This window comes from Chiloscyllium plagiosum, unplaced genomic scaffold (genome assembly GCF_037043375.1).
Source record: "Chiloscyllium plagiosum isolate Xiang-an unplaced genomic scaffold, Cpla_swu_hap1 HiC_scaffold_12, whole genome shotgun sequence".
Taxonomy (NCBI): domain Eukaryota; kingdom Metazoa; phylum Chordata; class Chondrichthyes; order Orectolobiformes; family Hemiscylliidae; genus Chiloscyllium; species Chiloscyllium plagiosum.
In genome coordinates, this window is record NW_028270150.1 from 78,651,110 (window position 1) to 78,673,801 (window position 22,692).

Here is a 22,692-nt window from a genome sequence, read left to right on the forward strand (position 1 = left end):
CTCACAACTCTCTGCGTAAAGAACCCGCCTCTGACATCCCCTTTATACTTTCCGCCAAACAGCCTAAAACTATGACCCCTCGTGTTAACAATTTCTGCCCTGGGAAATAGTCTCTGGCTTTCGACTCTATCTATGCCTCTCATTATCTTGTACACCTCAATTATGTCCCCTCTCTTTCTTCTTTTTTCCAATGAAAAATGTCCAAGCTCAGTCAACCTGTCTTCATAAGATAAGCCCTCCATTCCAGGCAGCATCCTGGTAAACCTCCTCTGAACACTCTCCAAAGCATCCACATCTTTCCTATAATAGGGCGACCAGAACTGGACACAGTATTCCAAGTGCGGTCTAACCAAAGTTTTATAGAGCTGCAACAAAATCTCACAGCTCCTAAACTCAATCCCCCTGTTAATGAAAGCCAAAACACCATATGCTTTCTTAACAACCCTGTCCACCTGGGTGGCAATTTTATGGGATCTATGTACCTGCACACCAAGATCCCTCTGTTCCTCCACACTGCCAAGAATCCTGTCTTTAATCCTGTACTCAACTTTCAAGTTTGACCTTCCAAAATGCATCGCGTCGCATTTATCCAGGTTGAACTTCATCTGCCACCTCTCAGCCCATCTCTGCACCCTGTCAATGTCACATTGCAGCCTACAACAGTCCTCTATTCTGTCAATGACACCTCCAACCTTTGTATCGTCTGCAAACTTGCTAACCCATCCTTCAATCTCCTCATCCAAGTCATTAATAAAAATTACAAAGCATAGAGGCCCAAGAACAGAGCCCTGTGGAACACCACTCACCACCGACTTCCAGGCAGAATATTTTTCTTCCACTATCACTCGCTGTCTTCTATCGACCAGCCAATTCTGTATCCAGACAGCTAAATTTCCCTGTATCCCATTCCTCCTGACCTTCTTAACGAGCCTACCATGGGGGAACCTTATCAAATGCCTTACTGAAGTCCATATACACAACATCCACCGCTCGACCCTCATCAACTTGTCTAGTAACATCCTCAAAGAACTCAATAAGATTTGTGAGGCATGACCTGCCCCCCCCACAAAGCCGTGCTGACTGCATTTAATCAAACCATGCTCTTCCAGTTGGTCATAAATCCTATCCCTCAGAATCCTTTCTAACACCTTGCAGATGAGAGACGTGAGACTGACTGGTCTGTAATTGCTGGGGATTTCCCTATTTCCTTTCCTGAAGAGAGGAATTAGATTTGCCTCCCTCCAGTCCTCAGGTACAACTCCGGTGGAGAGCGAGGATGCAAAGATCTTCGCAAGCGGCAAAGCAATCACATTTCTCGCTTCCCAAAGCAGCCGAGGACAAATCTGGTCTGGCCTGGCGACTTATCAATCTTAAATGTTTGTCAAAATTTTCAACACATCAGCTTCCTCAATCTCTATCTGTTCCAGCATGCTTACCTGCTCCTCAATGGTTTCATTCACCACAAGGTCCTTTTCTTTAGTAAAGACAGAAGCAAAAAACTCATTTAGGGCTTCCCCTACCTCTTCAGACTCTATACACAAGTTCCCTATGCTATCCCTGATCGGCCCTACTCTTTCTTTGATCATTTTCTTATTCCCCATCTTGGTTAATTTAGTGGAGCCCTTTGAGGAAGTAACATGCAAGGTGGAAAAACGGAGAATCCACAGATTTCTAAAAGGCATTAAATAATCTGCCATTTCAAAAAGTAAAAGCATACAGAGTAGGAGTAACACAATACAGGGTTGCTTAGCTAGCAGGAAGCAGAGAGAAAAAACAAATGGTTCTTTCTTCAGATTGACAAGCTGTAACTAGTGGAGTTCCACAGGGATCAGTGGCAATAGCAAGTAGGAACCAGTGGATGTGGTGTACAGGGATTTTCAAAAGTATTTGTGGAAATGGCACATAAGAGGTTATTATACCAAATTAGAACTCTTAGGATTAGAGGCAATATATTATCATGGATTTAGGATTACTTATTGGAAAGAAAACAGAGGGTAGGAATAAACTATATTTAGCAGGTGCTACAAGTGACTTGAACTCTTAGTGAGGTTTGTAATGCTTGTGAGAAGCAACATAATTTCATACCCAGGGGTCTGTTCTCCTCTAACTAAAAGGAATAAGTTCAAACTTGTGCCTGTTTTTGAATTATCTAGGAGCTTGGGGAATCTATTGTTTCCTGATTTTCTCTTCGCCATGGCAATACCTCGACAAATCACAGTCAACCTGCATACTACCCCTTTGCCCTAATTTATGATCATTTAAAATTTGGCACTCGTACATTTGTCCTGATGAGTACTAAAGGAAAAGAAATCCTCAGTTACATGCTTCTCTTTCCAAAAATCCTTCCCTCTGATTGGTTTCACACCTCACTTATAACCAATTATGTCCACCCTGATATTCTCCCTTCTACAAACAGTGGTTTGAAATATTTATTAAATAATCCAGCAGTTTTGACCCATCCTCTACTAACGCAATATCTTTGGCTTTCAGAGATTTCACTCTGCATTTATTCATTTTTATCATTGGTATAATTATAGAATACATTTTAAAATTTTATTTTCGGAACTCTCCTTATACTGCATCCTTGTTTTATTTTTAAGTCCCTTCATGATTCTCTTCTATTTTTATCATGCCTCTTGTGTTTTCATCTTTAAACACAATTTGCTTCTAATCGCCATATCCATCCTTGATATTCATACACAATATTTACAATGGCCTTTCACAAAGGTCACATAGTTGGCCTACAGTCCAGTATGCCAATTTCTCTTCCCACCAAACCTCAGCGAGCATAATCCTCAGTTTCTAAAAATGTATGTGATTTCAATCAGTGCCCATAGTTTTTGTCCCTTTCTAAATTTCCAAAGGTGCCCATCTCCATTTATCAATTATTTTTCTTTAGCCCAGTGGAAATAAGAGGCAGAACTTACATCAGATGACTGGGCATCATCCAAACTCCCTTTCTCCAGTGCAGCGCACTTCAGGTTTGGTCAAGCAGAAGGTCATTTTTGTGAGAATCAGAAAATTAAGGCCCAAAGCATTATTGGCCACAGGGTGAGACAAAACCGACTACTATCGCCATTGCTCTTTAACATCTACGCAGATGTCACAATGAAAGAAACACTAGATGAAGTACAGAAATTAGAAGGGAGGAATTGTCATGAAAATCAAGAAAAGATAACAAGGTTGGATGGTAACAAAGAGGATTGATGAGGGGAGAGCGGTAGATGTGATCTATATGGACTTCAGTAAGACATTTGACAAGGTTCCCCATGGGAGATTGTTTCGCAAGGTTAGATCTCATAAAATACAAGGAGAACTCACCATTTGGATATAGTACTGGCTCAAAGGTAGAAGACAGAGGGTGGTGGTGGAGGGTTGTTTTTTCAGACTGGAGGTCTGTGACCAGTGGAGTGCCACAAGGATCGGTGCTGGGTCCACTACTTTTCATCATTTATATAAATGATTTGGAAGCGAGCATAAGAGGTACAGTTAGTAAGTTTGCTGATGACACCAAAATTGGAGGTGTAGTGGACAGCAAAGAAGGTTACCTCAGTTTACAATGGGATCTCAATCAGATGAGCCAATAGGCTGAGAAGTGGCAGATGGAGTTTAATTCAGATAAATGTGAGGTGCGGTATTTTGGGAAAACAAATTTTAGCAGGACTTATGCACTTAATGGTCAGGTCCTAGGGAGTGTTGCTGAACAAAGAGACTTTGTAGTGCAGTTTCATAGCTCCTTGAAAGTGGAGTCGCAGGTAGATAGGATAGTGAAGAAGGCATTTGGTATGCTTTCCTTTATTGGTCAGAGTATTGAGTACCAGGAGTTGGGAGGTCATATTGCGGTTGTAGAGGACATTGGTCAGGCCACTGTTGGAATATTGCGTGCAATTCCTATCGGAAAGATGTTGTGAAACTTGAAAGGGTTCAGAAAAGATTTACAAGGATGTTGCCAGGGTTAGCGGATTTGAGCTATGGGGAGAGGCTGAACAGGCTGGGGGGGTTTTCCCTGGAGCGTTGGAGGCTGAGGGGTGATCTTATAGAGGTTTCTAAAATCATGAGGGGCATGGATAGGAAAGATTGGCAAAGTCTTTTTCCTGGAGTGGGGGAATCCAGAACTAGAGGGCATAGGTTTAGGGTGAGAGGGGAAAGATATAAAAGAGACCTAAGGGGCAACGTTTTCAGGTAGAGGGTGGTGCGTGTATGGAATGCGCTGGCAGAGGAAGTGGTGGAGGCATCTAGATGGGTATATGAATAGAAAGGGTTTGGAGGGCTATGGGCCGGGTGCTGGGAAGTGGGACTAGATTGGACTGGGATATCTGGTTGGCATGGACGAACTGGACCGAAAGGTCTGTTTCGGTGCTGTACATCTCCATGACTCTATTCTAAAATGTGAGACCTTGAAAGGAGACGATTGAAGGAGGGTCAGGTATTTATAGACCAAGAGGAAAGAAGAGAATGTTGATGTTTGGTAAGTGGAACTTGGAAGTAGGAGGCTGCTACAAGAAACTGCAGAGGAAAGCACATGACAGCAAGTCTTGGAGGACGAGCAGAGGACCTGCCCTTGGGCAGATAAGTCTCTATTATAATGACCAACCGCTGCACGATCAACTCAGTGGATCACATTTAGGCCAGTATCTGTTAGTGCAGTCACAACACAGGATCTCTTAATATGTGCATCAATCTTGAATTGAAATTTGTATTGCCAGGAAATACACAAAGATTCAAGACTTCAGAGTTTGTAATAACTGACAGTTGCAGCATAGAATAAAAATAGTGTACTTACATATCTCTGGTCTTTTGTTTTCATTACTGATTAATACAACAACAGCCTTACAATTACAGTGAATTGTGCAAACTTGTGTTTCATACATATGTTACATTGGAGCTAATGTACTCCTTCACTGACATATCCAGAAGGGGATTCAAACATAGAAATGCAATCCTGGTCCATCTTAAGTTTGTTGGGATTCTCACAAGCCAATGCCATTCAGAAGGCACTGTTCTGTATGATTCTATGAATGTGTGCTGCTATCAGCAAAAAGACGCTGCTATCATTTTGTGAGACCCCCATTAAATTTCCCCAACAAGTGACGGCGAGCATTAAATCAGGTATTACATTACCATACTGTCGGACGTCCACACAGATTTCTTCAATCACTTCTGTCAGATTCGCCGGTGGGTTGTCGATGGTCTGACAGGTGGAACGCATGTTGTAGTAAATAAAGACCGGAATAGCAGAAAAACCAAAAACTCCCAGCCACGCTACTCCCAAAACGTAGGTCAGAAAGACAAACTGGAGGGGGAAAAAAAAAACAATCAATCAATCGATATACGAGTGCACAGATAAAGGTAAAGTAAACTGATTGTGCAAAATCAACGTGGCCTGATGACAGAGTCAGCACATCCCCAAAACGATGCTTCGGGTCCACAGAATCCAAGCCTTCCTGTTGTGCACCTGCCTCACGCACTGACAACATTCCAGCCGATCCCCTACAAATACCCCCAGCAGTGCGCCACAAATACATTACAAATTACTGACATATTTCACACTCGTACAGACACATTCCAGGCTTCCGGGAGATTACGGCCATGTTCCCGGAGAATTCCTCATTGCGGAATAAGAGGGACACTCATTTAAAACCGGGTTGCAAAGGCATCTCCCCCCCACCCCAGTTGGGTAGTGATTGTCTGAACTTCTCTATCTCACAGACGTTTGGAGGCTTGATCACTGAAAATATTTGACAAGGAGTTGGACAGTTTTGAAATACTGGGGCATTCGGGGCTACAGGGAGTTGGCATGGAAGACTGATGCCTACATGACCTTGTTGAATAGTGGGGCATGTTTGTGGGGCCAAATTACTACTCCTGCTCCTATTTCTTATGTTTTAGGAGAATACTGACAGTCCAGGGTAATATCGATACATGGGCAGCAAGTTGGCGCTCAGTGGTGAGCACTGCTGCTTCTCAGCGCCAGGGACTCTGGTTCAATTCCCGACTCAGGCGACTGCCTGTGTGGTGTTTGCACATTCTCCCCGTGTCTGCGTGGGTTTCCTTCGGGTGTTCCGTTTTCCTCACACAGCCCAAAGATGTGCAGGTCAGGTGGATTGGTCAGGCTACATTGTCCACGGTGTGCATGCTAGCAGGATTAATCGTGGGAAATGCTGGTTTACAGGGACAGAGTGAGTCTGGCTGGATTACTCTTCAGAGGGTCGGCGTGCACTCGGGCCGAATGGCCTGCTTCCATGCTGTAGGGATTCTATGTTCCGGGAAATTACTGCCACATTTCAGAGGATATATTACGGGTGCCAGCAAAGTCTCTGAAGCCAGTGACATAATACAAGGTATTTTCTGCACTTTCTGACACACACTTGCTGTGACATTGCAAGTACCAACAGTCTTCCAGGAAGTTCGCGAAATTAATGACATTTGCCCCGAGGACTTCCTGCAATTAATGAAATACTCCAGGATGTCCCTGTATTAAGCGAATGGCTCCGTACCAGCCAAGGCAAACAAATGTTGGTATGTTAACAATTACAGAGATCTGATAACGGATGGTACAGAGTCTGCAGACTGACTTGGCAGATATCTGGCATCCCCTGATGAAGTGCTATTACTTGCTATTTTGAGGGATATACTTACCCTGCGCTACCCCCCACACCTTCCCGCCGTTAAAGGCATATAACGGACACAACCATAAGGAAACATTCAGCACTTTGAGCCCGACTGTCCTTCATTAAGTTCAATGCTAATCTGACTGTGGCCCCACTTCCCTGAGTAACCCCTACCACTCGTACCCTTTGACTCCCTTGCCAAGAGTCTGCTTACTTCTTTCTTAAAAATATTCTGTGATCCCGCCTCTACCATTTTCTGGGGAAGAGAATTCCACCGAATTGCAAATGTCTGAGGGAAGGAAATTCCCGTCACCTCCATCGCAGATGGAAGACTCCATTTCCCCTACTTCTCGTCTCCCCCACAAAGTGAAAGATTCTTTCAGCATCCATTCTGTCACGTCCCTTCAGGATCTTACCTGTTTCAATCAGATCGTCTTATTTATTTAGATTTTAGAAGGAAGAGACAGCCAGCCTGCCTTAGCCAATTCCTGGGATGAAGGAGTTATTGGAAGGAATAAGTAACTTTCTAACTTAAATACTGTTTAGCCCAACCAATCAGTTTGCTCAAATGGTTCATTAATTGATTCATTTTTGAATCTACCCCTTTCAAATGTTAAACACATCTGCTTTGATTTTTAACTGAAATGCAGAAAATATATATAATTGTTTTTTATTATGGCTGTCCCCTTCCCCCCAGAAGTCTACAGCCTCCGAATTCTTGTAATACAACATCAAAATGAGGATTAGAACTTGTGGCTTCTCTCAATGCACTCGGGCTATGAAGCAAGTTTTGCCTTGAGTCCAGGCAACATTTCTTTTCTCCATTTGTATTAGCTTTTTTTTTTAAGATAGTAACCTATTTAGTCTGTAAAGAACAATATATTATTTTCTTTATGGTCTGGAATGGAGGTCATACACTGCTATATCACTAATATACCAGGGCAGTTTGCAATTTCAAATCGAGTGGGATTGCAGGATGCATGACAAGATTATGTCACTTTTCGCGTAGTGACTTTGTTACATTATGAGATAAAGTGGAAGCAGGAACCTGAGGGTTAAAGGAAAATCTGCTTGATGACAGCCTGCAGGTTAATTACCTCTAGCCTACCCAACACATCTTCCCTACTTATGCCAAAGTGATCCAGAATAACCAAACTTCTATCTCAAGATTCATGTTCCTCTCCTCAGTGAACATTGATGTAAAGTAATCATTCAGAATCTCACCCACTCTCTCAGGTTTGACACACAGCCTTCCTTCATTATCCTTTAGTGGACCAATCCTTTCTCTAGTTACCCGCTTGCTTCTTATATAAGAATAAAATGCTTTGGGATTCTCCTTAATTCTGCTCACTAAAGCTATTTCATGGCCCCTTTTAGCCCACTTGATTCCTCTGACCCCTTTTAGTCCACTTGATAAATGGGGAAGAATATGGTGTTTTAAATGTTTATTGCCCTCCAGCTCATCCCCTTAAATTTTTGGTAGATGTTTTTTCTAAACTGATAAGGCTCGAGTCCCGGCACATCATTATAAGGGTAGATTTTAACTGTCTCGTGGATCCCACAGTAGACAAGTTGCCCGAAGGTCCCTCAATACCCTCTGTACAAACTAAACAGTTAGTGGGTCTGTGTGGGGAGTTAGAGTTGGTGGACATCTGGAGGTGTCTCCAACCTACAGGTAGGGATTTTATGTTTTTCTCCAATCCGCACAGATGACACACTAGGATTGATTTTTTTCTGACCCCTGCAGAAACAAGTCCTTATTGGGACCTTATTGACACAACGTTTATCCCCTTACACCGTGCCTATAATTGCCAATGTAGTGAAAGATCCATAAAGATTTTAAATGGGAACTTTCCAAATGGTGCTTCCTTAAAAACCGCATTTCAATGAAAAAAAAGACTGGAATAATATTGGTGAAAATGAGTTTCACCCAGAAATCCCAACTTCAAGATGCTGATAAGTGTGGGAAAGCTCTTCCAACTCATCAAAAACAGCATGAATATTCACTTTGAGACTTGAGCTCTTGGAACAGTTTTCAACTTCACGTTGCACTTTTTCTTACTCTGCAGTGTTATTCTACACTGGCTGCAAAGCAGAAGTGGATGGGGGGCCCGTCTCCCAAATTTGATCACATTGCACTTTTGGAGATTAAACACTCAAATTCGCAGATCATCAATGCTGACTGTGCAGAGGCACCTAGTGGAATCATAAAATCACAAGCCTACTCACTTGCAAGCTAATACTAAATTAAATTTTAAAAAAATCTAGGTCTTACTTTCAGCAGTTTCTGAACTAAGGACTTTCGCTTTAGAAAAGTGGATTTGCATTGCAAGTATGAGATGCAGACTTCAAATCTAAACACTAGTTCAAAATGACCATCTGGTAAAGCAATGCACTCACGCTCAGCATTCATTTTGCCAAACCAAGTCCTTTGCTGTAAACTCATAGCTCTGCCGGTCAGGTATACACAGAATACCAACACAAAGATAGCCCATTGCTCATACCATTCCACTGATGCAGCGTCCACACACAGTGGTCTTGAACTCGCCATGAATTTCCTTAACAGCGCTTGTAGTGTAAAACCCTTCTGCCAGAAGGATTATGCCATAGAGGAAGAAGAATGAAGCGATTCCATAGATGACGTACTGCATCATCTGGATTCTGAAGAGAGAGAAAGAGGTAAATGTCATACATTACAGTGCAGACCTTTCCAAGCTGCAAGTCTGGAAATAAAAACAGGCTTTCACATCAATTTTCAACAGATGAATGAAAACAAGAGTTAAAAAGAAAGCAAACTGACAAAATTACAGGAAACTTTGATCACTGATTCAGAGTGATGTCAGAAAACTGAAATGTTGGAAGATAAGCTCTCCAAATTGAGCCAAGGTAATGGCTAAGTTGTGGAAAACTACAAAGCAAATAGTTCATGCACGGAAAATAAAAATGCTGGAGATCACAGCGAGTCAGGCAACAGCCATGGAGAAAGAGCAAGGTCATGTTTCAAGTCTAGATAATTCTTCATTTAGACTTGAAACATTAGCTTGTTTTCTCTCCATGGATGCTGCCTGACCCGATGTGATCTCTAGCCATTTTTGTTTCCAGTAGACTCTAGCATCTGTAGTAATTTGTTCCTAAATGGTAATGCACTTATCTTACATTGTGTTTGATAGGCACACATTTGGAATCCACTAAAATCACAAAGATAAACTGAAACAATGCATTAACCATTCATAAAGTAGTACTGTTGAATTTCTCGATTAAGTTCCTACTTTTTCCACTGGTTTTGCTCGCTGCTGTTTAGAATACAGCACAAATCATTAAATGGATAGTGTTGCAATAGGAAGTGAGAGGATTTCCACAAGGATGTGCTATCCTCCTTACTTATCCCCGTTACAAAACTTCACCTCACATCCGAAACAGCATTTTTCTACACACTGAGGCACCTAACAGATTTTGAGCAGTGGACTGGTGATGATTAATCCAAAAAGCATAATGTGGAGGAAACAGTCTGGATGAGAATTAAATTATTTAACAACTCACAATTTTTCAAAACGGAACATCTTTGATTTATTTCAAAATCATCCTTTTCTCTGCAAATCACTTGTAGATGACAAAAAGTTGTATTTATATAGCACTTTCCTTTCTCTCTCCATCCAGTGTCTTCATTGTCTGAGGATTACTAAGCAGGGTAGATACCATAATATCACCATGAGGCAGGACACAAGTGCTATATCAGCCGGTACGGGAATTGAACCCATGTTGTTGGTGTTATTCTGTACCACATTCTGAACCATTTCAGCTAAAAGATCTCTTTCCCTCGTAACTTTAACATAGTAAAATTCCCCAAGCAGTCAAACCAAAAATTAACATTGAGCCAAAAAAGGAGACATTAGGGCAGGTGACCGAACGCTCAGACACTGAGCCATTGTCAACATTGGGTGGCACGGTGGCTCAATGGTTAGCACTGCTGCCTCACAGTGCCAGGGGCTTGGGTTTGATTCCCACCTTGGGTGACTGTGTGGAGTTTGCACATTTTCCCTGTGACTGTGTGGGTTTCCCCCGGGTGCTCCGGTTTCCTCCCACAATCCAAAGATGTGCAGGTCAGGTGAATTGGCCATGCTAGATTGCCCACAGTGTTAGGTGCATTAGTCAGGAGTAAAAATAGGGTAGGGGAATGGGTCTGAGTGGGTTACTTTTCGAAGGGTCGGTGTGGACTTGCTGGGCCAAAGGGCCTGCTTCCATACTGCAAGGAATCTAATCTAATCATCTAATCGAATCAAAGAGATAGGTTATACTGTAAACCACCTCGACTTGCTGTCATCTTTATTGCCTGCAGGCCACCCCCTTGACACCAGGGACAAATCAACAGAATTCACAGTGTGCAAACTGGAACAGATTGAATAACAGGAGATTGCTCAATGTCTCCGTAGGGTTATTAGAAAGAAGTATATGTTAGGTTTTGTTTCCCTTTCATTTCAAATCAAAACATCACAAGATGAGGAGGTAATTAAGCTACAACTGCTTTAAAAATATCTCCATTTTCCACTTTGTCACTTCTATTAAAAGTAGAAGTCTTCAGCCATGTCAACGGTGCTTGTACATTCAATTGGAGCAGTCATATACAGAAGAATAATATTCCACAAATAAGCATGATGGTTTGTTAGGAATACTGAACAACATATTACACATAAGCATCAGTGCTTTGCTGAACACTTTGACAAATGGTGAACTGCTGATCTGCATGGTAATTAGACAGGGGCGTAGCTTTATACCCAAAGGCTTTTATGTTCTGAAGAAAATTGCATCTTTGACTAACTTCCCTGCAGCTTAACTTAAATCACCTTAAAACATTTCCAGAAATAGCCAGGGATCCACAAAATGCCATGCCAAATAAATTCCTCCTGTTAAGCTCAACTGGTTCCATAACCAACTCTTTAAAAATCTGTAACTACGAGGTCAATCCGATCCAGATCCCAATGCACAAAGAACTACAGCAAAAGCAGACCCAGAATGGGACAGCAATCCACCCAAATGTAGTTCTGGGAGGAGTGCAAAAGTAAGGCAAACCCAAACAAGGAGGCTGACGTCTGGCTGGGCTACATTCCAAACCCCCATCCTCCTAGCAGTAGTTCCCAAGTACGAGGCAGAAGAGGATGGAAGGAGGGTGCCATTGCCAGGCTGGCACTAGCATTTCAGAGAGTAGCAGTGGCAAGAAGGGCATTCCCACGTATAGCGGAATTATTCCTGAGTTTCCTCAGGAGTGGGACCAGCCCTCTGGAGGAAATCCAGTGAAAGAGCAGCCAGCAGCTCCCTGGAAAAGGGGCAGCAGGCCAGTTTCGAGGATTTTCTGGAGAAACGTCTGCTGGGGGCTGCCCAGGTGCATGGAGACATGGAGACCCACGGTCCCGGTTCAGTCGGTACCCGAGACAATCAGCCAAGGAAGACGGCATCTCCAGTTTCCACATGGAACAAGGTCAAGAGGGGTAAAGGGAATGGCACAGCCTGGAGTTCAGTAGGCATTGTGAAGCAGTTCTGATTGCCAAACTACCCATTGCACGGACTGACTACCTTCAGATTTCTCAGCTGTGTGAGGAAAGCAGGCTTCATAAATGTTACCAGCCCAGCAGACTGCTTCTCCTTCCTCTCATCACCGTCAAATCCTAGTTTCCATCTCTGATCTCCATTAACTTCCACTACTAGAAAGCAGCCACTCTCCCACTCCCAGGACTGCAAGTTCCTGCACTGTTCCCAGGTTTACTGAGCTCAAGGCTGCATTCACCGCTCTAATTCCAAATTCAGATTTACCAAGGCCCCAGAAATCCAGGGCATTTAGCAGCATTCCTACCTCTAGCTTAGGCGGGAATCATTCAGAAAAACTATAGTTTCGACAGAGCTGGAATGTGACCAATGCTAATTTTAACAATGCAGTTTCCAGGGAAGGAACTATCGGTTACTAAAGAAGCTAGGCAAAAGTGAGTACTTCAGATGCTGGAGATTAGAGTCGAGAACGCAGTGCTGGAAAAGCACAGCAGGTGAGGCAGCATCCAAGGAGCAAGAGAATTGACATTTCAGGCAAAAGCCCTTCATCAGGAATGAAGTTGGGAGCCTTGGGGTAGAAAGATAAATGGGAAGAAGTAGGATCGGGGAGAAGGTAGCTGAGAGTGCAATAGGTGGATGGAGGTGGGGGTAAAGGTGATAGGTCGGAGAGGAGGGTGGAGCGGATAGGTGGGAAAGAAGATGGACAGATGGGACGGGTCATGAGGGCGGTGCTCAGCTGGAAGGTTGGAACTGGGATAAGGTGGGGGAAGGGGAAATGAGGAAACTGGTGAAATCCACATTGATGCCCTGGGTTTGGAGGGACCTGAGGCGGAAGATGAAGCGTTCTTCTTCCAGGCATTGGGTGATGAGGGAGCGGCGGTAGAGGAGGCTCAGGACCTGCATGTCCTCGGCAGAGTGGAAGGGGGAGTTGAAGTGTTCAGCCATGGGACGGTGGGGTTGATTGGTGTGGGTGTCCCTGAGATGTTCTCTGAAGTGCTCTGTGAGTAGGTGTCCTGTCTCCCCAGTGTACAGGAGACTGCATCGGGAGCAATAGATACAGTAAATGGCATGTGTGGAAGTGCAGGTGAAACTTCACTGGATGTGGAAGGCTCCTTTGGGGCCTTGGACAGAGGTGAGGGGGGAGGTGTAGGTGCAGATTTTGCAATTCCTGCGGTGGCAGGCGAAGGTGCCGGGAGGAGAGGGTGGGTTGTTGTGGGGGGGTGGGGGTGCGTGAACCTGACAAGGTAGTCGCGGACGGAACGGTCTTTACAGAAAGCGGATGGGGTGCGGAGGGAAATATATCTCTTGCAGTGGGGTCTATTTGTATGTGGTGGAAATGGCAGAGGATAATGCGATGTATACGGAGGTTGGTGGGGTGGAAGGTGAGGACCAGGGGGGTTCTGTCCTTGTTGCGGTTGGAGGGGTGGGGTTTGAGGGCAGAGGTGTGGTACATGCATGAGATGCGCTGGAGGGCATCATCAACCACATGGGAGGGGAAATTGCGGTCTATAAAGGAGGCCATCTGGTGTGTTCTGTGGTTGAACTGGTACTCCTGAGAACAGATATGGTGGAGTCGGAGGAATTGGGAATACGGGATGGCATTTTTGCAGGAGGTAGGATATGAAAAGGTGTAATTCAGGTAGTTGTGGGATTCAGTGGGTTTGTAGAAAATGTCAGTGTTGAGTCGGTCACTGCTGATGGAGATGGAGAGGTCCAGGAAGGGGAGAGAGGTGTCAGAGATGGTCCAAGTGAATTTAAGGTTGGGGTGGAATGTGTTGGTGAAGTTGAACTGTTCAACCTCCTCGTTCCTGATGAAGGGCTTTTACCCGAAATGTCAATTTTCCTGCTCCTCGGATGCTGCCTGACCTGCTGTGCTTTTCCAGCACCACTCTAATCTTGACTCTGATCTCCAGCATCTGCAGTCCTCACTTTTACCTAACCTCTTCGTCGGAGCTTGACCCAGTGCTGCAGATTCCCTGCTTACAGATGTTTGATTGTATATCCACAGTTTTAAATCAGGAATTAAAATTAAATAAACTAAATCAAGTATTCATGGGATGTGGGTGTCACTGGCTAGGCCAAGATTCTTTGCCCACTCTAATTGTCCAGAGGGCAGTTAAGAGAGAGCGAAATAACCAAGAGTTTGGAGTCAAATGTAGGCCAGACCACATAAGGACAGTAGATCCCCTTCTCTAAAGGGCATTAATGAAGCTGTTGGGTTTTTATAACGGTTGACAGTGGTTACATGGTCACCATTAAACTGACTTTTAGTTCCAGACATTTTTTAAAAATTGAATTCAATTTTGCCACAGTGGGAACACATATCCCCAGAAACATTGTCCTGGGCTTCTGGACTACATGTCTGGTGACATTACAAGCTCAGACATTATACATTTATGTACGGCTTTCAGAGTTGCTGGGCAGTTGATAGAATGTGATCTCCAAAAGGTCAGAAGGGATTTACTGAACGCCTTTGTTAATAGAAAATGGAATTTGACTTATTCAGCCACTATAGATCAGCAGCCATGATGTTCCTCTCAACATGGTACAAATGCAAAACAGCCAATCCTCTGACTGGCCATGGGTAATACCACAGGAGATCTGCTCCTTTCTTCAGGATGCATAATGGTTCGGACTCTGTTATCAAGTAGTGTGTTCATTCAATATGGGACACAGCAGGAAGCCACTGCACCGACTAATCCTAAGTACAGGTTTTCAGATAAAGTTAAAGCAAAGAGCACTGGAGGGACTGTGCTGGACAAGTTTTACATACTTACACATCAGTCAGCAAGGCATGGTCACCAGAGTTGAGAGAGAAGTATAGGGACACAATCCTTTCCACCTTGGTTAGAGCCACATGGCCACAGCCGCAGAACAGCGACACGCCAGAGAAACACAGAATCGTTGCCAATAGCGACGCATACGGAACTCCTCCAAGGCACTTGATACAGCACTCAAAACAACCTGAGGACAGAAGATAGCACAACGGTAAATGGGAAGCTCCTCCATAACTAGAAAGGCCTACCCAGTCAAAAGATGTTCCTACATTTTTCTGGAGATCTGCTAATTGCCCAGAAGTAATTCGCTCAGGTACAGAACATATTCATTCAGATGGCAACTGTACTATTCAAAGCACCTGATCATAAATAATCTATTTTTAAACTGTTGACATAAATCACGTGCAAGTAAAATTCCTTTGCTCACCAAGAGTAATAGCATCATTGCTGACGCTCAAAGATGATCAATTTTCTCCTTCAAGTTTGTTCTAAGTAAGGTTTAAAACAGTACTGGAACATGACTAGGCCAGTTGCCCCAGGACGCTTGCTTTACCATCCAACTGGACTGAGATTGATCTATAATTACCACATCATCTCCCTGCTTGAACTCCATGTCCCTTTCTACCTAAGAAAAATGGATCAATCTCAGGTCAGAAGAATCCCATGAGGCCTACAGTATAATCTCATGCTCCTGGCAGAGAGTACTACCTATGATTTTCTAACCATGAATTTTATAGGATGGGGAATCACAGGTGGTATAACCACAATTTCTTGAGATATTCCCTCTCGTGATCTTTCCCACTTTGGGGAATCAGTTGTGAAACAACATAAGAGCTCACAGATGATCTTTTCCCCTAGTGATCGTGAAACACCTTGCTGTATAAATTTATTGTCTGCACTGAGGAACCAGGTTGCTGGCCCAGACCAGGGTGGGCTAATAAGTCGTAGAGTCAGAGATGTACAGCATGGAAATAGACCCTTCGGTCCAACCTGTCCATGCTGACCAGATATCCCAACCCAATCTAGTCCCACCTGCCAGCACCCGGCCCATATCCCTCCAAACCCTTCCTATTCATATACCCACCCAAATGCCTTTTAAATGTTGCAATTGTACCAGCCTCCACCACTTCCTCTGGCAGCTCATTCCATACACGTACCACTCTCTGTGTGAAAAAGTTGCCCCTTAGGTCTCTCTTATATCTTTCCCCTCTTACCTTAAACCAATGCCCTCTAGTTCTGGACTCCCCCAACCCAGGGAAAAGACTTTGTCTGTTTATCCATGCCCCTCATAATTTTCTAAACCTCAAAAAGGTCACCCCTCAGCCTCTGACGCTCCAGGGAAAACAGCCCCAGTCTGTTCAGCCTCTCCCTCTAATCCTCCAACCCTGGCAACATTCTTGAATATCTTTTCCGAGCCCTTTCAAGTTTCACAACATCTTTCCAATAGGAAGGAGACCAGAATTGCATGCAATATTCCAACAGTGACCTAACCAATGTCCTGTACAGCCACAATATGACCTCCCAACTCCTGTACTCAATACTCTGACCAATAAAGGAAAGCATACCAAACGCCTTCTTCACTAGCCTATCTACCTGCGACTCCACTTTCAAGGAGCTATGAACCTGCACTCCAGGGTCTCTTTGTTCAGCAACACTCCCTAGGACCTTACCATTAAGTGTATAAGTCCTGCTAAGATTTGCTTTCCCAAAATGCAGCACCTCGCATTTATCTGAATTAAACTCCATCTGCCACCTCTCAGCCCATTGGCCCACCTGGTCAAGATCCTGTTGTATTCTGAGGTAACCCTCTTTGCTGTTCACTACACCTCCAATTTTGATGTTATCTGCAAACTTACTAACTGTACCACTTATGCTCGAATCCAAATTATTTATGTAATGCATATATATTTTCCATTTCTTCACAGTGGGGTGTCCTGCTTCCAAATGTAGGTCTAGACTAGAAACATCATAATCCTGAAAGCCATGAGGTGGGGTTTGAATAGGGCCACAGGGGCTTTTGGATTATTTATTAAAGGGGCTATTTGGTTTCTAAAGGGAACCAGCTGAAGTTACCAAATTCTATATTATGGAGGGTGCCATAGATGCACTATTGATAGGCCACAAGCGAGACCCTCTAAACTCCAGTGGTCGTCCACAAGGGTGTGTACAAACTTAATGCAAGTGTCAATCTTGTGACTCCATTTGTTTAAAAAAAAGTTTTGCACGTTCCCATATGAAACACAAGGCAAGTTGATGCCTTTGTTATGTTAAACATCTCTTCAGTCTTATTGTAACCCTGGACGATAGGAGACTGGCAATCCTGGTGTTATATCCAGAGGCTGGAAATTCCTGCTTTGAGATACGATATACCCTTGGTGCATTTCTTGTGTTCATCCATTGAAAATTCCTATGTTCACATTGGAAACAACTACTGCCTATGTCAAAAGCAGTCCATGGGCAGGTCAAACTGCTATGCTGGGATATGCAGCTCAGGTGTTAGGACGCTATCTTCCATCCTTCCCAGTCAGAATCTCAGTCTTAGCCACTGGCATCATGTCAAGGAATGGGAGGAGTGGAAACTGAAGAATGGTTTCCCTCAGTTCACATTTGTAATCCTCCCCCAAGCCAACTTTAACCCAGTATATCTTGGCACACATACTTCCAACTAAAAATAACACATGACACAGTGAGTTCCAAAAACAAAACTGGACTCAAAATTAAAGCCATTTTTCTGTGTTCAAGAAGATTTTTTAAGCCAGTTCCCTGGAACTAGCCAGATGTATGGTGACTCGTGGACAGGAAAAAGCAAGTTAAGTGTCAAAACATTTTCCTGCAGTGTAGATTCCTTTTATTCCACACTTTTGTCACAACTGGTATGGGACAGGTATAACCTCTGTCAGCATTGTTGCACATTTGCAATCAAAACCATTCTGTTGTGAGAGTTCTCTGCTCTGTTATCCACTTCAGGGTAGATTTGTTGCCACCACTGTCTTTCAGGATAGGGATCTATTGGTAGGACCTGGTGTAGCAGTGGAAAACCACTGCGTAGTCTAAGAAGAGGCCATCATCTTAAACAAGATGTAGTATATTGCATGCTAGCACCTCGGGACAAATTACAGTTATGTGATAGACATTGTTACAGAAGCTATAAGGAAGACCCAAATGGTACATCTCACTCCTTCAAAATCCTAAGGTGCTCTCCCACCAAACCTGGGCCATCATGAATAGAGGGCGATCCTCAGCATTAGCCCTTTCAGACCCTTGTACAACAAGTGCTAGATTAAAGGCACTGTGGTTTAGACAATGTAAGAAACAGCCAGATAATGCAGATTCTGCCAGTGAGATTGCAGCTAGTCAGAAACTGTTGTGATTATAAACGTTGTATGCTGATTGTTACAGGGTAAAACAAGAGTGTCTGAATAATGGAGTTAGATTTGGAGAGAAAACAACACATTTGTTGAAAATGGATGACCATTCAAAAATCATTTCAGAGCACTGCAGATGTTGGTAATGTTAAATAGAAATGGAAAATGCTGGAAATGTTCATGCAGTTTGGCTGCATTTGAGAGAGTAAAACAGAGTTAGAATTTCAGGTCCATAGAAAGGTCATCAATGTGAAATGTTAACTCTATTCCTCTCCCTTTAGTTGCTATCAGATTTGCTGAGCATTTCCAGTTCTTCATATTTGTATAGAAATCTGTATTGAGATATCCAGATAGGAATTTACCACAATCTCCTCGAAACAGGAGCCAAAATCTCAGCATTGTTACATGAATTAACAGCAGCAATATTTCTTTTGGAGTCCACATTACTCATCATTAATACAGAACACATTTACATTCTGACAGATGCCGAGATTTCAAAAATGCAATTAAACCAATGAGATAGCATCTACTACCAACATCTTTAACATACTACCATTTGTAATCAGCTCCCAGATCTATAATTGCTCCCATTCATAACCTATTCAACATCTGTAACAACTCCTAAAATGCAGAAGCAAATTCCAAAATCTGTCATCCACTCGGACACGCAATTTAAAAAGACTGAATTATCTGGTTCTCTTGATACCAAAAAGATCCTCCTCTTCCCCTCTCACCCATAAACCTGTTTATCTGCTGGGGAAAGGAGTCACACTCTGAAAGGACCAACGCTGAGGAGTACATTAGACACTGCCTAATATGAAGACGTCACAGGGACTCAAGGAGGTGTGGGAAAACAACTTCAGGTCTCAAAGAAATAAGACATAACATCTCCCTCACAGTCTCAGTATTCCTCAGTCATTTATCACATCAGCATAACTTGTGCCTGGCTGTTATCGTGTAATAAATTAGATCATGTTTAAGACAAGAGCCTCTTCTTGTTAGAACACCAGGTAGTTTTCCTCTACCACATCAAATTGACCTGATCCAGTAGTTTCCTACTAACAAAGCAGATGACAGCAACAAATCTACCAGATAGATTTTACCCAACAATAAGCTGCAGTGAAAATCCATCCTACAACATTAACCTTGACTCACTTCCACATGATTGCTTTACCAAATTCTGTTTCTAGGTTATGCCTGGGAGCTGATTATCTAATCAACAATAAAAATGATTGTTTCTCTTCTTGTATGTCTCTCTACAAAAAATGTTTTGTAACTGTAATGGAAGACAACAGTGATAAAACTGATCGCCAAGTCTGTTGGTGATAAAGGAAATCAATACCAGTCATGACAGAAATATTACTGAATGCTCACTAATTACTATTACTGGTAAATACAGTACACAAACTGATATTGGTTATCACATCCACATTATACACATTCTGTAAACTTTAGTTTTAAACAGAGAATATCAAATTAAGATTTGTTTGTGGATTAATACAAATAAGAAAATACATTCTAACTGGCAATTTTGCAACAAATCCCGAGCAAAAACATAGTTACAGGAGTCCTGTACAGAGAGAAAGGTCATCTTCTATTCAAGAAGTCTCACAGCAACCATTCAAGGAAGAATAAAGGTTTTCTTCCCAGTGTCCTGGCCACTGTGTATCCTCTACACCAACACCTGAAACAAAACAATGACCTGATCGTTTATATTATCTGTGGGATCTTGCTATGGTCAACTTGGCTGCTGTGTTTTGCACATTCGCACAATGACTGCACCTTGGGGTGCTCTGAAGGTAAGAAAGCACAACATAAATATATATTCTTGTTGTGATAACACTGTGCATGTTTCTGTACAGATTATGCAGCTAGTTGTAAGTTTACCACTAATGTAAAGTACAGAATTAATGACAACCATATCTAGACATGTTACTACAATGAAGTCGCTCTGCTGCCTATTATTGTGGCATCTCTGATTGGCAAGAACTTGATTTTGAAGACAATTACTCTCCTCTCCATTCTTTTTAGGAACTGGATTGAGAGCACCCTCCCAAGAACGTCTCATTTACCCTTTTGAAATGCTGTTAAGATTTTCATTCCATTAGCTAGACTAGATTTGAACTCAGGTCCTAAAGTTAGAAGGCCACTGTCTAGCCTACTCCATCAATCCGCCTGACAAAGGAGAAGTCTTCTCAAAGAGAACTTCATCTTGTCAGTGAGGGAGTTACAGTGACCGAAAAGGTCTCAGGTTTAAGCTTCAGGTCATGACCTGTCTTGTTCTTAGCTGGGCCAGAGGTGAGAGCAATAGAATAGGTCAGCGTGCTTCTGGGCAAGAAAGCAGTAACATGAATTGGCGCAGTCAGATATATAGCAGTGCTAAACAATGCTACGTTAGCCCTTGGATTTCACTAAGCAGGGATAGATGCTGCACTAATCCCATTACAGCTAGTTTCTGAATGAATCTCTGGTTGTTGTAGAAATTTCAAACCAAGGCAACCCCACTCTCAGCTTTCAGACAGAAGGGAAAACCGAGAGAAGATTTGTGACCGCACACCAGAGATCTTTGGCAGCTCTTATATACTGTTTCGAGAGCAGACCACATGCCTCCAATATGCTCAGAGAGCAGGTACAGGGAATGAGAGAAATTACAAACCAGGAGGGGAGACCTTCTCAAACACCCCCACAAAAACAAAAACCTGACTCTCACTTTGCGGCCTCTGCTAAAAATCGTATACGTCTGGAGATTGGATGGGGAGTGGAAAAACAAACTGCAAGTGAAACAGCCTGAATCAGTCAAATAGCTGTGTGAGAGAGCGAGAGAGAGAGAGTGTGTGTGTGCATGTGTATGTGTGAGAGTGAGAGACAGAGAGAGAATGTGTGAAAGCGAGTGTGTGAGTGTGAGCATGTGTGAGTGTGAGAGAGTGATTGTGTATGTGTATGAACAAGTGTGAGAATGTGTGCGCGTGTGTGACAGAGCACGTGTGTGACAGAGCATGTGAGCACATGACAGTATGCATGCGAGAGAGAGTGTGTGTGTTGTGTGTGTGAGAGAGTGAGAGTAAGTGAGAGAGCGCGTGAGCGTGAACAAGAGTGAGTGAGAGAGAGTGAGAGAGTGAGAGAGAATATGTGTGTATGAACATGAATGAGTGTGTGCATGATTGTGAGTGTGTGTGCAAATGTGTGAGAGAGTGTGAGAGTGTGTGAGTTTGAGAGTGTCAGAGAGTTTGAGAGTGTGAGAGTTTGTGTGTATGTGAGCGAGCATGTGTGTGTGACAGAGTGAGAGAATGTGAGAGAGAGTGTGAGGGAGAGTTTGTGAGAGTATGAATGTGAGTGTGTGCGAGAGTGAGTGTGTGCACGAGTGTGAGAGTGTGCGCGTGAGAGGTGTGTGAGTGAGAGAGTGTGCATGCGTGTGTGCGGGAGTGAGTGAGAGTGCTCGAGTGAGTGAGAGTGCGAGTGAGTGTGTGTGAGTGTGCATGAGTGAGTGAGAGTGCTCGAGTGAGTGAGAGTGCATGCGTGAGTGCGTGAGTGAGAGAGTGCGAGTGAGTGAGAGAGTGAGTGTGCGTGACTGAGAGCGTGCGTGACTGAGAGTATGCGTGCGTGTGTGTGTGTATATATGAGTGAGAGTATGTGCGTGTGAATGCGTATGAGTGAGAGTGTGAGTGAGAGAGTATGAGAGAGAGTGTGTGGGTGTGTGAGTGTGAGTGAGAGTGTGTACATGAGTGTGTGTACGTGAGTGTGCATGCGTGTACGTCTGTGTGTGAGAAAGCGTGTGAGAGTGTGTATGAGAGCGCGTGAGAGAGCGTGTGTGTGAGGGAGAGTGTGTGAATGTGTGTATGGATTTGTGTGAATGTGAGTGTGTGCATGATGACAAAAATCACTGAACAACTGGGAAGTGCCTGTCAACTCCGATAAATATTGATTTTTATTTGTGGTGGAATAAAGTCTTGCCTGCTGGTAGTGCCAATCGATGGATAACTCCGAGAATTTTCCAAACAGTGACTCGAAAGTTCACAGCCAGGACAACTCCAAATTAGTCAGCCAGGGGTACAAAATCAGGAAATAATTTCTCACAGATAACCCACACAAGAATATTCTAGTGGCAGCACAAAACAATTTGATGTGAACTACCATCAGTCTACAATGCTTTGCAAATGGTTCCCTTTTTTTGTTTGCCCATCAAGCACTTTTCCAACAAAGACAGTGGCCCCCATTAAATCCTTGGGGGGAACAGATGTACAAGATTCCTTGAACGATTGTGCCGTGGTTGCAGGATTCCTATGGACACAATTGACCATAACAATGAGGTTACAGCATTCTGAAGGAACAGGGAGTTGAAAGCAGACTTGAAGGGAAACTCTGGCATTGCTTTTTGCTTGTTCCCATGGCCTTCTGATCTCT

The 22,692-nt window shown here is 43.3% G+C and overlaps 1 protein-coding gene across 4 annotated transcripts in view; it reads right to left on the minus strand.

Moving 5' to 3' along the window:
* The window catches only part of gpm6bb (glycoprotein M6Bb), a 197,792-nt gene that overhangs the window by 23,942 nt on the left and 151,158 nt on the right, over window positions 1–22,692 (minus strand). For all 4 annotated transcript variants that reach the window (XM_043700579.2, XM_043700578.2, XM_087992968.1 and 1 more), the window contains exons 2-4: window positions 14,927–15,113; window positions 9,116–9,272; window positions 5,122–5,293 (exon numbers count right to left, since the gene is read on the minus strand). In XM_043700579.2, the coding sequence (XP_043556514.1) occupies window positions 5,122–5,293; window positions 9,116–9,272; window positions 14,927–15,113 (516 nt within the window). The remainder of the gene's footprint in view (window positions 1–5,121; window positions 5,294–9,115; window positions 9,273–14,926; window positions 15,114–22,692) is intronic.